This window comes from Prionailurus bengalensis, chromosome E2 (genome assembly GCF_016509475.1).
Source record: "Prionailurus bengalensis isolate Pbe53 chromosome E2, Fcat_Pben_1.1_paternal_pri, whole genome shotgun sequence".
NCBI classification, from domain to species: domain Eukaryota; kingdom Metazoa; phylum Chordata; class Mammalia; order Carnivora; family Felidae; genus Prionailurus; species Prionailurus bengalensis.
Genome location: NC_057352.1, coordinates 1,262,415 through 1,281,888, shown reverse-complemented (window position 1 = coordinate 1,281,888; position 19,474 = coordinate 1,262,415). Strand labels below are relative to the sequence as shown.

The window sequence follows — 19,474 nt, the reverse complement described above, 5'->3', positions numbered from 1 at the left end:
TCTTTGCAGCTGAGGTCTTTGTCAAAGAAAATCTATTGGTTTTGTGGATTCCCATAGGCGTTCTGGTACGTTCACCTAAAGGCCATTTCTACGCAGATAGGAAAATAGGCATACAGAGAAAGGAGATCCCTTAATCTGTTGATGTGGCTCTGTGACTGAGCCAGCGTTCTTGTTGACTCAGGTGGAATAGATTTAACTGCTCATAAATATTTGCTACCACTAAAGACAAGTCTGCTTTTCCAAGGTCATCAGGCAAGAGACAGAGTCAACATAGGGCCGCCAAACCTAATTTTATGAAAAAAGTGGAAGATCTAAGGGTGTTTGTTTTTTTTTTTAAACTCTTGTAGAACTTTATTCAGGTATAGTTGACATGCAATATATTGCACCTATTTGAGGTGTACAGTTAAGTTTTGACATACGCATAAACCCACAGAACCTCATAATCATAATGAACATGTCCATCACCCCTAATTACCTCATGTTTCTGATCTGTCTTTCCCCTGTCCAGGCAACCACTGACTTCCCTTCATTTATAATAAATTAGTTTGTATTTTCTAGGATTTTCTATTATCTGAGTCATAAAATGTTTTTTTCTTGTTTGATTTATGATTTGTAATTATTTTGAGATTCTTCAGTGATGTTTATATAAGTATTTCACTCTTTTTATTGCTGTGTAACATCTTTTCTATGGATATACCATTTGTTTATCCATTCATCTTCAGGAGTCTTTTAGGTACCTCGTTTTAGCTATTGAAAATAAAACTGCTGGAACATTTGTATGTATGTATGTATTTTTCACTTCTCTTGTGTTAGTCACTCAAAGTAAAATGCCTGAGTCATAGGGTAAGTGAATGTTTAACTTCTAAAGAAACCGCCAGACTGATCTAAAATGATCGTTTGCTTTTGCATACCCACCAGGAGTGCATGAGAGTCCCAGTTCTTTCACATCCTTGCCAGTACGTGGTATCAGTCTTTTCGTTCAGTCTTTGGAATTTACCCATTTAATAAGCAAGCAGTCATTTTAATTGCATTTCCTTAAGGATTTATGATGTTGAACATTTTTCTCTTGTATTTATTTGCAATCTGTAGATCTTCTTGATAAAATGTCTGTCTGTATCTTTTGCTTGTTTTTGTTCCTTGGGTGCTTTCCTGCTGTATACAATGTAATGACCACCCCCCCACACACACTTTTTAAGTTTAATCTGCATTATTTACATATTCTCCAACATATTCTTCAATCTAGGCTTTCAATAATACAGCGTAGTCCTGGCTCACAGTGTCTTTCAAGTTCTCTGGGGTAAGTACTCCCACTGTGGCTGATTTCAGACCGCCAGTGTGATGTCACCGAGCACAGTCGGGGAGAGTTGCTAGAGGCGCAGCATTGTTTCCGCCATCCTGAGCCAGCGGCCGCATGTAACCTGTAGAGCACTGATGATAATAAAACACAGTAAAACGATTTAGGAAGCGACAAGTTTGGAAGACTTGTTTAATAGAGGTGTCATTGGCAACACATAAACCGCACATAGTTCAGAGTATACTTTAATGTTTTGATACATGCTTAACATCCCTAAAACCAAACATTTCATTGGAAACATAACGGAAGATGTATCATGTTGACAATAGTGCAGTTAGATACTTCAGTTGTTCAAGAAACAAAACAAAGCAGGAAAGATATTTGAAGTACAGGAAATTCTTGGAAAAAAGTCAAACTTTGAAAATGTTTTCTCACAAAGGATCAGAAAGAATGCAAATTAACAGTTGAGATGCAGTTTGCCAACGGTTTATTTCAGGGTCAAAGCCTGTTTTTTATTCTAAACCCTCTGGAAGTTTGTATGTTCTTGTTGACAGAAAAACTGTAAGTAATCCGATGTAATTCTCAGCTTCGGGTTCTATAAAATGATTGGAGAATTTCAACAAATTTGAAAACATTCAGAGGAAATGTTTATAGTTTAAAGTGTTACTATGCTCCCCACATTCTCGATATTATCACCCATATTTAACTGAGGAGCAGATCTTAGCCCCTAATTTCTAAAGTTTTACAGTGCATATAAACTTAAGGTTTATTGCAGTCTCTCACGTTTCAGTTGTCTATATTTGGTATGTTTCGCAACAAGAAGAAGTACAAGTAGCACTGATGTTTGGAGAAGATAATAGTCTTTTGTCCCCTTACCTCCGGCACAGGGGTGGAGCTCAGGGAACAGATCTTTCTAGCTATAATCACGGCTCTCTGCAGGCATCTGGCAGGGGTGAAATGTATTTGTGTGATGATCCTCATGTATTTGAATGAAAATTTTAAAGTAAGTTCAAAGATGAAATAAGAACGAAAGGAAGGGGTAGACAAGAGTCAATAGGCAAAACAACAATTGAATCAACTAAATAAGAGAAAATAAACTGGTAAGGGGCCAGAAATCATTTTGAAGATCTATCAAAAAATATGTTTAACATACAAATTAGATACGGTTCATTGACTTGGAGTAGGAAGTAACCAATTTTGTTTACATCTGAGAAAGCACAGTAGATACGTAAGAGTCCTCAGGGGTGGGGGGCAGGGTAGCTCAGTCGGCGAGGGTCTGACTTTGGCTCAGGTCATGATCTCAGGGTTTGTGAGTTTGAGACCCACATCGGGCTCTGTGCTGTCAGCGCAGAACCTGCTTTAAATCCTCGGTCTCCCTCGCTGTCTGCCCCTTCCCCGCTCATGTTCACTAGTTCGTCCTCTCTCTCTCTCTTCAAAAATAAACGTTAAAAAGGGGCTCCTGGGGCGCCTGGGTGGCGCAGTCGGTTGGGCGTCCGACTTCAGCCAGGTCACGATCTCGCGGTCCAGGAGTTCGAGCCCCGCGTCAGGCTCTGGGCTGATGGCTCGGAGCCTGGAGCCTGTTTCCGATTCTGTGTCTCCCTCTCTCTCTGCTCCTCCCCCGTTCGTGCTCTGTCTCTCTCTGTCCCAAAAATAAATAAAAAAACGTTGAAAAAAAAATTAAAAAAAAAAAAAAAGGGGGCTCCTGGGTGGCTCAGTCAGTTAGGTGTCTAACTTCAGCTTGGTCATGATCTTGCAGTATGTGGGTTTGGGCCCCGCATCAGGCTCTGTGCTGACAGCCTGGAGCCTGCTTCAGATTCTCTCTCTCTGTCTCTCTCTCTCTGCCCCTCTCCTGCTCTCTCTCTCAAACTAAACATTAACTTTGTTTTAATTAATAAAAATAAATTCAGATATAATTCACACCAAAAAAAAAAAAAAGCCTGTTTAAAGTGTAGTTCAGGGGTGCCTGGGTGGCTCAGTTGGTTAAATGTCTGACTTCGACTCAGGTCATGATCTCACAGTTCGTGGCTTCGAGCCCCATGTCAGGCTCTGTGCTGACAGCTCAGAGCTTGGAGCCTGTTTCAGATTCTGTGTCTCCCTCTCTCTCTGACCCTCCCCCACTCACACTCTGTCTCTCTCTGTCTCTCAAAAATGAATAAATGTTAAAAAATAATAAATTATAAATTATAAAAGAATCCTCAAAGTAGGGCATCTGGGTGGCTTAGTCAGTTAAACATCTGATTTGATCTCCACTCAGGTCTTGATCTCAGGGTCATGAGTTCAAGCCCTGCGTTGGACTCAGCACTGGGCATGAAGCCTACTGTAAAAAAAAAAAAAAAGGATGATCAGAGGAATGGCAGCTCATGGTAGGTTACTGCTACCTTGGTCCCATCCATTAAAGCCCCTATACTCACGTAATTGAAATGAATGAAGCCATTCAGTTGTCCACTGGCAAATGTTTTGCCGTTCTGTATATCCTATTCAGTGTCTATTTCAACAACCTTTCAATCACATCCACCCAGAAAGGTGAATTCAACAGTTAATCACTTTCAAAGGAGCACAATACACCTTTACTCAGTTGCCCATGGGATATCTTAGAAGTTCAACCATCACACATCACCAATACTGGCAGAACTCTAATTGGACTCGGCTGTCCCCAGGCACCCATTTATAGCACTACACTGACGACCTGCTCCTGTGAGGGAGCATACTAGACACACAGGACATGCAAATAATCATTGTTGCACTTACAGAAGTAGATGGGCTGTTGCCTTCCCCCGTAAAGTTCAGGGTCATGCTTCCACTGAGGTGGAAGTCCTGGATTCATCTAGTGTGCCTAAGAGCCACTCTCTTCCTGACATAGTTATAAGGCAACTCCCAATTTTGTCAGTTTGGATCAGTCTCAAGCCAAACCTAGTGAAGCCTAGGAATGCCTTTAGGCATTCCTTGTTCCTCTTCTTTCATCCGTCCTTGTCGGTCTTGCCCCAACCCTGATTGGGATGGAGGCCAGGTCAAGGCTCGAGTTTTTATTGTGACAAATGATCATCTCACCATCAAATGCCCCTCTGGCTATCTGTCAGAGTTATTTGGTACCTTGATAAATGTTGATTTGCTTAGCCTACGCCACAGCTTTGCCAAATATTCCTGGCTATAAAGGATACTTAATTTCTAATGCCTGTGATAATCTCACTCAAAGTAGAGAGATCGTGGCTCCAGGACTTACACCCACAACAGTGTGAATAGCAGAGTGGCCGAGAAAGACTAAAACTGGACTTACCTGACAAGAAATTCCACTAAGGAATGCAGGTTCCCTCCAACCACACAGTCACCCAGTCCACACTAAGCCAATGTGGTCCGTGTGCTCTCAATGCCTTTAATTATAGCACTCGCACAGAACAAATGCTATTGCCCGCCCTTCTGGCTTCTCATAGTTTGGCTATACCTACTTGGGATACATAATAGCATGTCCCTGGAACACTGCAGGCCATGAGCAGACTCCATCTGGCAATGCAACAGCCATCTAGCTATATTTTGGCACACTGACACCCATATAGTTAAATGGCCTTTTAAACACCACTGCCATAGCCAACCATTAGTTAGCACCATAATTTTGTTCCCATCACACTGGCAAAATTCTGTATAGCAGGACATGTCATAAGTTTCCCTCTCAACTGCCTGGCCATGTTGAAGCCTATTCAGATGATCTTAAAGAAACTTTGGCCATAGCACTATTCACAACCTATTGACCTATTTGGCTGGACACATTTCCAAATCTAAACCTCGATTGTTCTCCTGGCCTTCCCTTTAAAAACTAACTCCAAGGACGCCTGGGTGGCTCAGTTGGTTAAGTGTCCAACTTGATTTTGGCTCAAGTCATGCTCTGTGTCAGGCTCTACACTGACAGCATGGATCCTGCTTGGGATTCTCTCTCTCTCTCTCTCTCTCTCTCTCTCTCTCTCTCTCTCTCCCTCCCTCCCTCCCTCCCTCCCTCCCACTTGTGCTTGCTTGCTCTCTCCCTCTCTCTCAAAAATAAATAAATAAATGTAAAAGAAAAGAAAAGAAAAGAAACAACTCCCAACTAGTCAGGATGATCACTATAATGTCCCGACCAAAATGCTTCCTGACAGCATAGAAATTCTTGGTTCTCAGGTCAAATGCTAAGACCAAGATTGTAGCCCCAAGGACCATTTTTCCAAATACGCCTCACTTCTGTAGGCATATTTGCTCCACCTCAGACTTCTCTTAATTTGACCTGCCCCATCACCATTTGGGGGCTAAACATCATCTTTTGACCCTCTTCCAAAAAAAAATGTTCTGGGTCTTGATTGTGGTTGTAGTTACACGAATCTACCCATGTGATAAAATTACACAGAAACACACACACACACACACACACACACACACACACACATACATGTAAAATGATAACTCTGAAAAAGGTCTGAAGATTGAACCAATGTCCAGTTCCTGGGTTTGACATAAAGATCATGTCAGATGTTACCAGGGGGAAACTAAGCAAAAGGTACTCTGCACTGTGTTTGCGACTTCTCGTGAATCTATAATTATTTCAAAATAAAACATTTTACAAAATCATGTGTTTGTCATGCTGAATCCCTCCCACAACTTCCCAGAATAGTCAGAATAAAATCCAAATTTCTAGTCATAGCCTACAAAACCATGTTTATCTGCCCCTTTCCCCTCATCCCTCCATCCATCACTCTCTTCCTTTACTGGCCCTACTGGCCTTCACCTGATTCCACCACCAAGCCAAGCTCTCACTAGCCTCAGGGTCACGTATATGCTTTTCTCTTTGCCAAGAATTTTTCCTCATCTTTGCACCTGGATGGGATCTTTACTGGGCTCCATAATATCATCTGTTATTTAGTGTCTGCTTCCCTTTCTGTGCTGTACAGTTTAATGCCCATTTTTCCACTTTTGCAGACATGCATCCTGAAGCCTGGGGACAGTGGACATGACCAAGGTCAGCCGGTTGGTAATGGGCACAGCTTAGGTGATTTAGAGTCTTGGTCTGTCCCGAGTCAAGCACTTAGCTACTTGCCCACCTTACCCCTCTTCACATGTGAACTGGAAGGAGATAAGAGGATAAAGAGCCAAATTGACTGAAGAATCAAACTCCTTTTCCCGCCTGTCCTGTCCCAGACCCTGCCCCGTCTGCTTCACTTTAAATGAGCTTCCCCATTTCCTGGTAAGGAAATTCTGGCCTTTCTTCGAAGCTCCTACCAGCCTCCATACATCTGCCCTCCAGTCATATTGTTGGTTCCCCCAACAATGGTCACCTGTGCATCCTTCTTCTTGTCCCTTGACTTACCCCTGTGTGTATCTTCCTGCCTCATCCCTGAACTTCACCTGCCATCTCCTGTCACGTGCCTCAGAGTCCTGTAACTTCAGGATCTCATGTCCATGCCTGACTGAGGCCGCTGAAGTTGCCACCCATGCATCTCCTGCTGGGTCATCACATAGATTTCCCCTCTTTGGGGACTACAGGAAAACCTTGGATTGCAAGTAACTTGTCCTGCAAATGTTCCACAAGATGAGCCAACATGTCTAAGAAATTCTAACTTGATAAACGAGTGATGTCTTGCAATACGAGTAGTCCATGACACTGAACATTACATGATCACAACTGCGCTGATGGTTCTTGAGATTCGCTTTGACATTTGGGTGCTTTGGATTACAAGCGTGTTTCCAGAACGAATTATGCTCGGAAACCAAGCGTACTGTACTTGTATCTAGATCTTGATACCCTACGTTCATTTTCTTTATGTATTCGATAATGATGTTTAGTGGCATTATGTGTTAGTCACAGCTTCAGAAACATGAAGCAGAAGAATATCCTTGCCTACAGGCGGGTCACGACCTCAGCTCTTTTATGCTTCCTACTGCATTCTTGGATCCTTTGTCTTTCAGATGTCATCTTCAGTCTGTCATCTGACTCACTAATTCTTTCAATATCTCATTCTCCTATTTATTCTACCCAGTCCTATCTTTATAAACATTTCCCATGACTGATATTTTCCCAATTTTTGTTAGCATATCTTCTTCCTGTGGCCTTTGTCTTTCCTCATCTCCTTGATTATTTTACCTTCTTATTTGAATTTCTTTGTACTTCTCTTCCATCACTATTTTCCAGATGTCATATGTCGTTGACTATGATCTTTGTGATTTTTGTGATTTTTCCATATCTAATTACTTTTCCCAGGATGTGTGCATTGCCCTGTCTCACGTGTGTCTGGAGGAAAGGCCAAGGTCCGTGTGCTGATGCAGGGAGTACGAAACAAGGGGAGGGGGCCAGGGAAGGGAGCCCAGCTCCTGCTACCCTAGGCAACCAGGTGTTTGGATCTCAACCCGGCGAGGGTGGAGGCATCATCCAAACTGTCATCCCAAAGGTTAGGGGAATGAGAGAGGATGGACAACAGCACAGGGACAGCTGGCCAGCCTGACTGATGGCTCCTTAAATCCTCTTGCCTGGTATCAGTGCCTATTCCAGCACCACAGAGGGAAGCTGGTACAGGAAGGTAATGGCTATCCCGAGGCCATGAAGGTGGGAAAGGAAACCACTTTTGTTTCTTTTTTTTTTTTAATGTTTATTTTTGAGAGAGAGAGAGCAGGGGAGGGACAGAGAGAGAGAGGGAGAGAGAGAATCCCAAGCAGGCTCCATGCTGTCAGCACAGAGCCCAATGTGGGGCTTGAACCCATGAACCGTGAGATCATGATTTGAGCTGAAGTCAGATGCTTAACTGACTGAGCCTCACAGGCGCCCCTAAAGACACCTTATTTTATATATATTGTTGATTTCATTAACCCAGGCACCCCAAAAACGCTTTTCTTTAACTCGTCATCCCTGCAGCTCTGTGCTTGATCTCCCCATGTTGTGGAACAGGACTCTGAAAGTTGCTGTTCTCTGTGCTTCCCTCTAACTTCTCATTTCTCCACCTCGATTTGGGGGGAGGGCAGCAGCCCTTGCAAGGTCCCCACGTCTCCTGGCCCCTGAGGCTGTCTTGACGTGTCTGCTCCATAAACCCTTCTGTGGTTCATTTGACTCTGTCCTCCCTGCAGCTGCTGGGTCAGTTTAGCTCATACCCTCTCTCACCTGGAATATTCATTTCAAACAGATGCATAATTAATGAGAACTTACAAGTGTCCAGCTCTACATAAACCACTCAGATGCAGTGCAGGAAAAAAAAAATTCTGTTTGTGAGTTGGTTCAATTCCAGAGTGACAGATAAGAAGACAAGTGGGAAGAGTATAGTTTGTCTGCTGGAGATCGTTGCTATGGAGAAAACTGAAGCAGAGGGGTGACCAAAAACCTCCTGGTGGGAGGGGGTCCCGAGACGCGAGGAAACGTGTCCAGCGCAGCCTAGGAGAGAAGAGCGGAGAGCTGTGGGTCCCTCTCCCAAGGGGCAGAGGGAGGGGACAATGAAAGACCCACCGTGGGAGTGAGGCCACCAGGTCCTGGAACTGTGGGGGCCTGTGAGGCTTTGGCAGGGCAAGCAAAGGGGCAGACAGGCCACTGGAGCCAGAGTGACAGGGTCTCCAGGCCACTGTCAGGACGCCAGTCACACTGTGTCCGTGACCCTCAGAATGCGGTCTGAGGGTGCCGCTGTCCTCCACACTGGCTCCTGTCTTGGGCTCCTGTCTACGCAGAGAGTAAGTGTATAAACTCAGGGCGAGGTGACACACGTTTTCTGTCTGTTGAATCTGATGACATAAAAGCCCCTGTATTTCGTGTGCCTTTGTTTTTGTGTTGGTTTCGCATTTCTGTTAATTCATTTTTCTCGCATTTTGTGAAACGGTGGGTCTGTGACATGTTGGGGCGTGGGGAAGTCTTTTACCTTCACCGAGGGCAGTCTGTACCCTGACAGATTGATTCTGGAAGCCATCGGGGAGCTTCAGCAGAGGGGGGACGTGGTCAGGTGGTTATAGAGGGTCCCCGGAACGGCTGCTTTGAGGAGAGAAAATTGGCAGGTGGAGAGGAGGCCAGACAGGAGCCGATCCCCGCCAGTGAGGCGTGATGGGGGCTGTGCAGCAGTCGAAGTGGTTTGACTCCGGAAATGACTTGAAAGTGGAGGACAGACGGACGATGTTTGGACTGCCTGACAGGTACCTTCTGTCAAAAATCCATTCCATCTGCTTCCCCGAGTCTCTCTCATCTTGTACGGGGTGGTCGCTTCCTCTACAAAGAGTTGGGACACAGAAGAGCCCAGTTTCCCAAAATCTATTGCTGCCACTCTCCCCTCCCCCTGCCCCCCAGTGGGTACACGGTGCCCTTCCCAGCCACATTTCAAACCAGGGGCCTGTCACTATTGTTAACTCCGCTCTCTCCGACGGTGAGTCTCAGCCATGCTGTGCTTTCTCAACATAAAATAAGAACCCAGCTCCCTTCCCGCTAAAATAATGTTTGTTTCAGTCCCTGTGGTCTTTTTGCTGAACTAGGAACCTCTCTCTCCTCTGGGGTCCTGGGGCACCCTCCGACTCACTGCCTGGGATTGACACAGCAAGAGAGAACATTAACCTTGTTCTCTGCCACACTTGCAATCCACAAATCTAGACAATTAGAAAGCATCAGCAACTTTGTGTGAGACTCGCTTAAGACAAAACTTGGCGGGAGTTTATGTGAGACTAAGGTTAATCTTTGCATTCCCCACTCAGTGTGTGTTGTTACATTTCACTGCAGAAATACTAGGATTTGATTGTGGCTGGTTGTCCCAGCCCCAGGGGCGTAACCTAATAACGTATCAGAGAGCTGGAGCTGGGGCGGGATTCCATCGGCAGGCAGATTTTATCCAATCACATCTGTAAATGCATCACTGACCCCAGACCCTATAAGAGGGAGGAGCCTCCGGAAGGCCCGTCAGATGAGCCCTGTGCAGAGTGTGAGTCACACCGCAGCTCGGTGTTTAGCCCAGGCTCGCCCGGTTTGAAGTTCAGTCTTCCTGAGGTGAGTTTTCAGAACAGAAGGAAATTTTCTGATTTTGTGTGTGTGTGTGTGCACGTATGTGTACGTAGGCATAGCTCGGGGGGTGGGGGGAACATTCCTAGGTGCAAAGTTATGGGGGTCCCTCAAGTGTGAGGGATGGTCTATTGTTTCAACAGTTGTGTGTACGAACCTGGGTGGATTGGGGCGCCTGGGTGGCTCAGTCGGTTGGGCATGTGACTTCGGCTCAGGTCATGATCTCGTGGTTGACTGAGTTCGAGCCCCGTGTCCGGCTCTGTGCTGACAGCTCAGAGTCTGGAGCTGCTTCGGATTCTGTCTGTCTGTCTGTCTGTCTGTATCTCTCTCTCTGCCCCTCCCCCACTCGTGCTCTGTCTCTCTCGCTCTCAAAAATAAACAATAATAAAAAAAAACCTGGGTGGATTGCAGGAGACTTCTCCTGGGAAAGTCTTTTTTTTTTTTTTAAGTTTATTTATTTTTGAGAGAGAGAGAGGAAAAGCTCAAGCATGAGCGGGGGAAGGGCAGAGAGCCAGAGAGAGAGAGAGAGAGAGAGACACTGGGAGAGAGAGAATCCCAAGTAGGCTCCATGCTGTCAGTGCAGAGCCTTATGAGGGTCTCGAACCCACAAATCTTGAGATCATGACCCGTACCAAAATCGAGAGTTGGGTGCTGAACCGACGGGGAGCCACCCAGGCGCCCCTCGTGGGAAAGTCTTTTTGTGTGGCTCTGTTATCTTGTTAATTTTATGTTTCTTGGTAATTTACTTTCATTACATCTTGTGAACGTGTTGGCTCACGGCAGATTGGGATGAATAGGTTGGAGCTGAAATTTAAAGGATGGATGTCATAGGGTGCCTGGGTGGCTCAGTCAGTTAAGTGGCCACCTCTTGATCTCCGCTCAGGTCTTGATCTCAGGGTCACGAGTCTGAGCCCTGAGTTGGGCTCCGCACTGGGCGTGGCACCTACTTAAAAAAAAAAGTAAAGGGTGGGTACTAGGTATTTAGCAGACTTTTACTGAGTGCTTATCATATGCCAGCAAATGCTCTATTATGTATTAACTCTTTTAGCTCCCGTGGCAAGGCTGGGTGCTGGGTATTATCAGAGATCAGAGTCCTCATGACACAGACGAGAACCTGATGGGTAATATGTCTGGGGTCACACAGCTTGTAAATGCCCAATTCCAGATTAAGAACCCTGGCAGGATGAGCACCTGGGTGGCTCAGTCGGTTAAGCATCTGACTTCAGCTCAGGTCATGATCTCCCGGTTTGTGAACTGAAGCCCCTCTGTGCTGACAGCTCAGAGCCTGGAGCCTGCTCCGGATTCTGTGTTTCCCTCTCTGTCTGCCCCTCCCCACCGCTCATGCTCTGTCTCTCTCTCTCTCTCTCTCTCAAAAACAAAGAAAACATTAAAAAAAAAAAAAAAGACCCCTGGCAGGCTGGAGTTTGTTTTGAGATATAATTGATGTATAACATTATGTTAGTTTCAGGTGTACAACATATGATTCGATATTTGCATACACTGCAAAATGATCACCACAATAAGTCTTGTTAACATCCATCCCCTTCCATAGTGTCAATTTCTTCTCTTATGATGAGAACTTTTAACATGGCAGTCAGGGTTTTAATTCCAAAGTCTTAGCCATAGTAGTGTTCCACAGCTGTGTCTGTGCAGGATTGAGTGCATGTCTACAAGTGTGAGTGTGTGGTCCGTGTGTGCCTGGGATAATCTGGAAATGAAACTTGTGGGGAGGCCCAAAAGAAGAAGGGGGCATGGATTCTACAGGAAAAAAAAGAGAGAGGGAGGGAGGCCAGTGTACCTGGGTACAGAGAACCAGCCACCACACCTAAGGTGGGGCTGGAGGCTGAGATGGCCCAGGCAAGGCCTCCTGAGACCCGGAAGGACTTGGTACTTTTCTTGAATGCAACAGGTAGGCATAGAAGGAGTCAGGTGGAGTGTGACCTGAGCATATGGGCATTTAATAAAAGTTGACTAGAAGCTTTGTGATAAACGGATTAAGAAAAGACAAGAATGTATTCACCGTTCTATGGGGTTTTCCCCAGAATCCTCCTGGCCTCATTAACTGACAGGATCAGGGTGGCTAGTCTGATTAGAGCTTGCACAAAAGCACAAAATGGCATCAACGAACAGAAATTAATCAGGTCTTTGTGTGCCCACATACCAACCCTACCACTCATTTTCTGAATTTGTGGCGTGAAATTTGCTGTTTTAAAAAAATACAAATTTGGGGGAGGGGTCGCCTGGTGGCTAAGCGTCCGACTGGTCAGACTGGTTGCCTGGTCGGTTAAGCGTCCGACTTCCTTTCCGGTGATGATCTCAAGGTTTTGTGAGATTGAGCTCTGAGCTGGCAGCACAGAGCCTGCTTGGGATTCTCTCTCTCTCCCCCTCTCTCTGCCCCTCCCTCACCTGCACTGTCTCTGTCTCTCTCAAAATAAATAAGTAAACTTTTTAAAAAATATAAAAATACAAGTCTTTGAAATTTTAACTATCCATAAAATGGGAGGACACAAAAATAGAGCAACAATATGGACGTAGAATTAAATCTTTCATTCATTCAGCATCCCAATGGTGTGGCTACAGTTACCCAGATAATGTGATTTGTAGCCAGAAATCAATATGGAGAAATGCAAACTCAATTTCATCTCTGCTGGATCCTACCTTGGGTGGAAGAGAACAGGAATCAGAAATAGATCAACATAAAATTGTAGCTCTGAGAAAAGCAGTGAAGGAAGGAATGTTTTTCATAAGGAAGGGGAATCATTGATAGGGAAAAAAACCAGTAAAGAGAAAGTTTCCTAAGGAATGTATCTTTGGACTGACACAGAGGGGATACCTGGAGGGAAGGAGGTGGAGAGGGTGGGTGAGTGGGTTGTGCAAATGTCTGTGTCTGATGTAAGAGGAGTTTCCAACACAGGATGAGATCATTTGTATGGATTCCTATCTCTTCTATTTCATTCGCTTTATTCTCAACTTTTTCTAATATTTTGTTATTTATTCTGAGAGAGAGAGAGAGAGAACAGGCAGAGGAGGAGCAGAGAGAGAGGGAGAGAGAGAATCCCAAGCAGGCTCTGTGCTGTCAGTGTAGAGCCCGAGGAGGGATCGATCCCACAAACCGTGAGATCATGACCTGAGCCGAAATCAGGTCGAATGCTTAACTGACTGAGCCATCCAGGTGCCCCTAAAATTGAACATTTTTATTGAAGTGTAATGCACATACAGAAAAATGAAAAAGTGGAAGTAGATAGCTTGGTGGATTTTTACAGAGAAACTCTCCTGCATAAAACGACCTCCAAGATCAAGAGGTGGAGGGGCGCCTGCCTGGTTCAGTCGATAGAATGTGTGACCCTAATTTCAGGGTCATGAGTTCAAGCCCCAAGTAGGGTTTGGAGCCTACTTAAAAAAAAAAAAACAAAAAAACAACCAAAAACAGACCAAGAGGTGGAATATTGCCAACGGAAACTGTGAGTAGAACGTCTCACAATTCTGTTTAGTTTTTAGTTTATTTATTTATTTTTGAGAAAGAGAGAGAGAGAGTGAGCAGGGAAGATGCAGACAAAGAAGGAGAAAGAGAAAGAATCCCAAGCAGGCTCCGCACTCCAAGTGCAGAGCCAGACATCGGGTTTGAACTCACAAACCGTGAGATCATGACCTGAGCCCAAGCTGGATGCTTAAACCGACTGAGCCAACCAGGCGCCCTTTGTGGGTTTTTTTTTTTTAATGTTTATTTTTTTTGTTGTTGTTGTTAATTTTTTTTTCAACGTTTATTTATTTTTGGGACAGAGAGAGACAGAGCATGAACGGGGGAGGGGCAGAGAGAGAGGGAGACACAGAATCGGAAACAGGCTCCAGGCTCGGAGCCCAGAGCCCGACGCGGGGCTCGAACTCACGGACCGCGAGATCGTGACCTAGCTGAAGTCGGACGCTTAACCGACTGCGCCACCCAGGCGCCCCAATGTTTATTTATTTCTGAGAGAGTGAGAGAGAGGCAGAGTGCAAGCAGGAGAGGAGCAGTGAGAGAGGGAGACACAGAATCCAAAGCAGGCTCCAGGCTCTGAGCTGTCAGCACACAGCCTGATGCAGCGCTTGAACCCACAAACTGTGAGATCGTGACCTGAGCCGAAATTGGCAGCTTAACCCACTGAGCCACCCAGGGCACCAATTGTTTTGTTTTGTTTTGTTTTGTTTTGTTTTGTTTTGTTTTGTTTTTTAAAGTAAACTCTACACTCAATGTGGGGCTTGAACTCATGACCCTGAGATCAAGGGCTTCATACTCTACTGACTGAGCCAGCTAGGCACCCCTTGTATGCTTTTGAAATAACATAAATGGGAATAAACAAAATGAATTTTTTCATTTCTGCATTATTTCATTCAACATTATGGTTGTGATTATTCTGTTGCATTCATTTACATCGCTATCAAATATAACTCTGTGATTTAATGATAATCTATCCTCTTTAATGTTGGACACTTAGATTGTTTACAACATGGGAATATTGTGAATTATGATGACATAAACACTCTCATATATGTCTTTGATGCACACGAGTAGATTTTTCTGTTGAATATATGCCCTGGAGTAATACTGGTGAGCTATATCATGGAGAATACATAAATGCACATTTTGTAGATACCAGTCAAAACATGTCCACAGTGAGTACTCACCAGTAGAGATTGAGACTTCTAGGCATTCCAGTCCAGAATGAGAATGATTTTTTCTCATTCTGGCAGATATTTCTTAGAGTGTTATTGTAGTTTTTTTTTTAAGTTTATTTGTTTTTGAGAGAGAGCATGTGTGTGAGCTGGGGAGGGGCAGAGGGAGAGGAAGAAAGAATCCCAAGCTTTCCTGGTGAGTTCTTACTGTATTGTATTAAAAATATTTTTTTACTACAGGTTCTTAAATATATTCTTCCAGGTGGTCTTCTAGAAGCTTTATTTTACATTTCAGAGATTTAAAAAACTCATCTAGAACTAATTTTTGTAAATGGGGTAGGACAGGGGTCAGGATTAATTTTCCCCTTTCTGAATATTCAGTTGACCTAACACCATTTATTGAAGAAAAAAAAGGCTTTCCTCTCTGCACATGCATTTCAGTGTCGTGTTGTATAGAAAGCAAGTGACAGTATAGATGTCGATCATATCAGGAGAACATTCTGTTCTGTTTCCTTATCTGTCTATCTTTGTGCTATGATCATGGTCTTAATGAATATAATCTTACAATCAGTTTTGTTTTGTGGTTATGTAAATCCTGAAATATTATTATTCTTCAGAATTGTCTGGGCTATTTTTAGCCTGTTTATGTCTAATTTTAGAATCAGCTGTCAATTTTCTCACACATACACACAAACACAAGCCACTTGCTGGATTTCCAATGGTATAGCATTGAGTTCACAGAGAAACTTGGGGATAATTGATGTTTCCCAATTGGAATTGGGTCTTGCCATCCGTGAACATAGTTGTCCTTTATGCCTATGATATTTATTGATATTGTGTATTTCTGTAGAGGACTTGTACATTTTCACTGGAGTTTTTCTTCGATATTTCATGTTTAATGGTAATATATATCATTGAGGTTTTTTTTTTATTTTAAGCTGCTTGTGTTATTATACAATCCAATCGATTTTGGTAAATTGGTCTTGTATCAGACATTTTGCAAAAACTCATTTTGCAAAAATTGTCTAAGATTTGTAGAATATTTGATCCTTTGTTGGAAACAAAATCAGGAAATGTATAAATAATGATATTTGATACATTTTCTTGCCTTTTTTACCAGTAAAAGAGTATTCCAATGTTGCATAGAGTTGAAAGTGGCCCTCCACCTCTCAATTTCAAGGAAAAAACTTTTAAGGATAATTTTTGCTGTATTTTGTAGAACTTTATGATATCAGGGATGTTCTCTTCCTTCCTAGCTTACTAAATGTCTTTTTTGGTAATGAGCACTGACTTTTATGAAGCACTTTTAATGTACCCAAGAAGATGATTATATTGTATTTTCCTAAATTCTATTCATGTGGTAAGTCACATCAATATTTTTTTAGTTTAACCCAACTTTTCATTTAGAAAGTTAACCCCACTTGTTTTGTGATCTATTATTCTCTTTATATGTCACTGAATTTGATTTACAAACTTTGTTTTCCGTGAGATATCCTGATCTGTAGTGTAGTTTTCTTTAATGCACTTGTAAAATTTTGTTATCAGGGAGCTGCTGAACTTATTAACTAAAAGGGGAGTGTTCTCACTTTTTTATGCTCTGGGAGAGTCTGTGTAGGATTAGAGTTCTTTCTCTCTTAAATGTCTAGTAGAATTCATCCATAAACTCCTCTGAAACTGAATTTTTTTTTAATTATGGCGGTGCTGAAATTAATTATATACCTCTTCTATTTCTAGCTGGCACTCTTCAAATATCTACCAGTTGGTGAAACAGATCTTCAGAGAAACAAGTCAGTACGAATTGAATATCCAAAGTTGAATCTCTCTGAGAATTCTTGTTAAGAATGGCTTTAGATCTCAGAATTTCATGTCAGGGAGAACCATCTAGGAATGTCCCTGGGTCAGAAAACCTAGAGCATAAGCCCAGCCAAGGACCAGCCATTCAGGGGGAAGAGATCTATGAGTTCCCCAGCACTCAGCTCAGTTTATTTCAAAACAGTAATAACTCATGCGCAAGGGAGGAACTGCAAAATCTCTACAACTTATTTCACTCATGGCTGCAGCCAGAAAAACACAGCAAGGATGAAATTATTTCTCGTTTGGTCCTGGAACAGTTTATGATCAATGGCCACTGCAGTGACAGGTCCGTGTTGAAAGAGAAATGGAATACAAGTGGCAGAAACATGGAGAAATTCATGGAAAATCTAACTGACGATGGCATGAAACCACCTGGATTAGTGAGTAAAAGGTTTTGACTCCTGGGGTGAGGGGCAGAGGTGTGTAAGGATTAAGTACAACTTGTTGGAGTTGCCTGGAAGTAGAGACAGGAGAGTCATTGTAGACCCACTTACTAGTTCTCACCAAAGAGACGCTTTACCATTGCTAAGAAAGCAAAAATGAAAGCAGATGTTTTATAGGCATCTAGTCAGGAGGACATATAAGAGCCACTATCTAAATTGATTAGAGCCAGTGAGATGGTAGGAAGGCTCAGTAAGAAGTTGACGATAGAGCAGAAACCTCAAGAATGGGGAGAAGTACCTTAACACAAGCTTGCTCTCCCCTCAGAAAGCCTTAGTATTAGGCTTTTCTCATTGGGAAAGGCACAGTAACAAGAAATTACCATGAAATTTAAGGCCGGCAGAGATAAGAGCAGAGCAGTGGGTGTGGCAGCACACAGTAGAGGGATCCTGAGAAACTTGATGAGTGCAGGTCTTCCATGAGATCTATTTCCCCACAGTAATCAGGCTTTGTTTATAGGTCCACGTCCACATGCAGGGACAGGAAGCCCTCTTTTCTGAGAATATGCCCTTAAGAGAAGTCATTGTTCATTTCACCAAACAGTTGTCAGCAGGAACCCCAACAGGAGAGAACATGGGGACACCGTCCTGTACTCCCCAGGATACTTCTCTGGCAACGGGACGAGGTGAGTGGGGCAGGCCAAGGTACTGGAGGGATAGTCTATGTGGACTTCTTCCTGGCTACAACTTCACTGAGTCACATTTTTCCCCTCACAGCAGATGAAAATAAAGAAAATGGTGGCAACATTGACCAAGTAAATGACGGTATTACTAGTCAAGGCAATGAAATCCCTTCCCTACTCATTATCCAGGAAGAGGGCTGTCCTAGGCCTGAAGACGACAGTGTTTCTTTCAAGAATCCAGTCAGTTCTGGAAGAGCAGGTCTAGCTATCTCCGGGTCCCAGGAGGGGTGTCCAAAAGGACCCCCTTATCAAGATATCCTTATGGAGGTGGGACCAGGGTTTCTCTCTCAGCCAGTCAAGGTCACCCCTGAGCCTGTTCCTACCCACCAGAATGAGGGAATCTCCACATGTGAGGGACTCCAAGAAAGATCCCATGAAGCCCCCAAACCACATAGATGTGAAAAGTGTCCCAAGATCTTTAGGTATTTCTCTCAGCTAAAAGCCCATCAGAGAAGACACAATAATGAGAGGACATTTATTTGTGCCGAGTGTAACAAAGGCTTCTTCCAAGCATCAGACCTACACGTGCACCAGATGACTCACGCAAGAGAGAAGCCTTTCACGTGCAGCACGTGTGAAAAGTCCTTCAGCCACAAAACCAACCTCCAGGCTCATGAGAGAATCCACACGGGAGAGAAGCCCTACGCGTGTTCCCTTTGCCGGAGAAGCTACCGCCAGTCATCCACCTATCACCGCCACCTGAGGACTCACCAGAAAATGGCCTTCAAAAGTGCTCCTTCCACACCAGAAGCTTCCTCAGCTGCAGCCCCAATGTAATGTACACAAATGTATATGCAAGTATGTATATTTCCATCGTACTTCTCTGTTTGGAAGATAATTCCTAATTTCCTGATCGTATTCTCCATTTCCTGTCTTACTCCATGAAAATATAACTTTAAGGAGGTCAGGGAATTTGTTTGTTCACTGAAGTATTTCTGGTACCTAGAAAAATGGCTGCCACATTTCCAATGACCAATAAGTAATCTGTTGAATTAATTAATAAAGGTGTAATGTTGGTGTTTATTCCTTAAAATCCAGGAACGTCCAGCCCTATGACACAAACGGCGGTTCCCAGAGGTCATGTGAGGCTTTCCTTCTGCTCCCCTGTCCTCTGTCCATACCCTTCACCTTCAGTGGGCCGCACGTACCTAAAAAGGTGGAGAGCAGAGGCAGAAACTCAGAAATCGAACTGAGGCTTTGAAAGAGAAACTTTATGTTCAAATGATAGATTCCTTTAATTCACTGGGAACATTAACAGCTAAGCTGACCTGATATGATTGGTGATGGAAAGTTGCCGAATGCTCTTTGACAAATCACTACCAAAAAAGTCAACTACTTTGCATTCCTTTTTTCCAGAGATGGAAGGTATGGGGGGGATGGGGAGTCTGTTTGCAGAACTAGTTTGAAAGGGCAGTTCGGGGAGAAGAAAAGATTCCGGGCACAGCTGAGGCAAAAGCACATTTACTGGTTATTTGGAATACACTCGTGAGCCGGTTTCGACCAGGTATTGGGGCTCCATCGCACTGAGAAACTAGAAGGTACATGTAGAAAGGGCTTGAATCATGGAAGGGGGTACTCTGTGGGG

The 19,474-nt window shown here is 43.8% G+C and overlaps 1 protein-coding gene across 1 annotated transcript; it reads left to right on the top strand.

The window, feature by feature from the left end:
- Positions 1–16,648: 16,648 nt before the first annotated feature.
- Positions 16,649–18,690, top strand: LOC122493693 (zinc finger and SCAN domain-containing protein 4-like). Its single transcript, XM_043598213.1, has 3 exons — positions 16,649–17,146; positions 17,667–17,832; positions 17,924–18,690. Exons 1-3 carry the CDS (start codon positions 16,754–16,756, stop codon positions 18,664–18,666), a joined length of 1,302 nt encoding a protein of 433 aa, XP_043454148.1. The 5' UTR covers positions 16,649–16,753; the 3' UTR covers positions 18,667–18,690.
- The last annotated feature ends 784 nt before the right edge of the window (positions 18,691–19,474 follow it).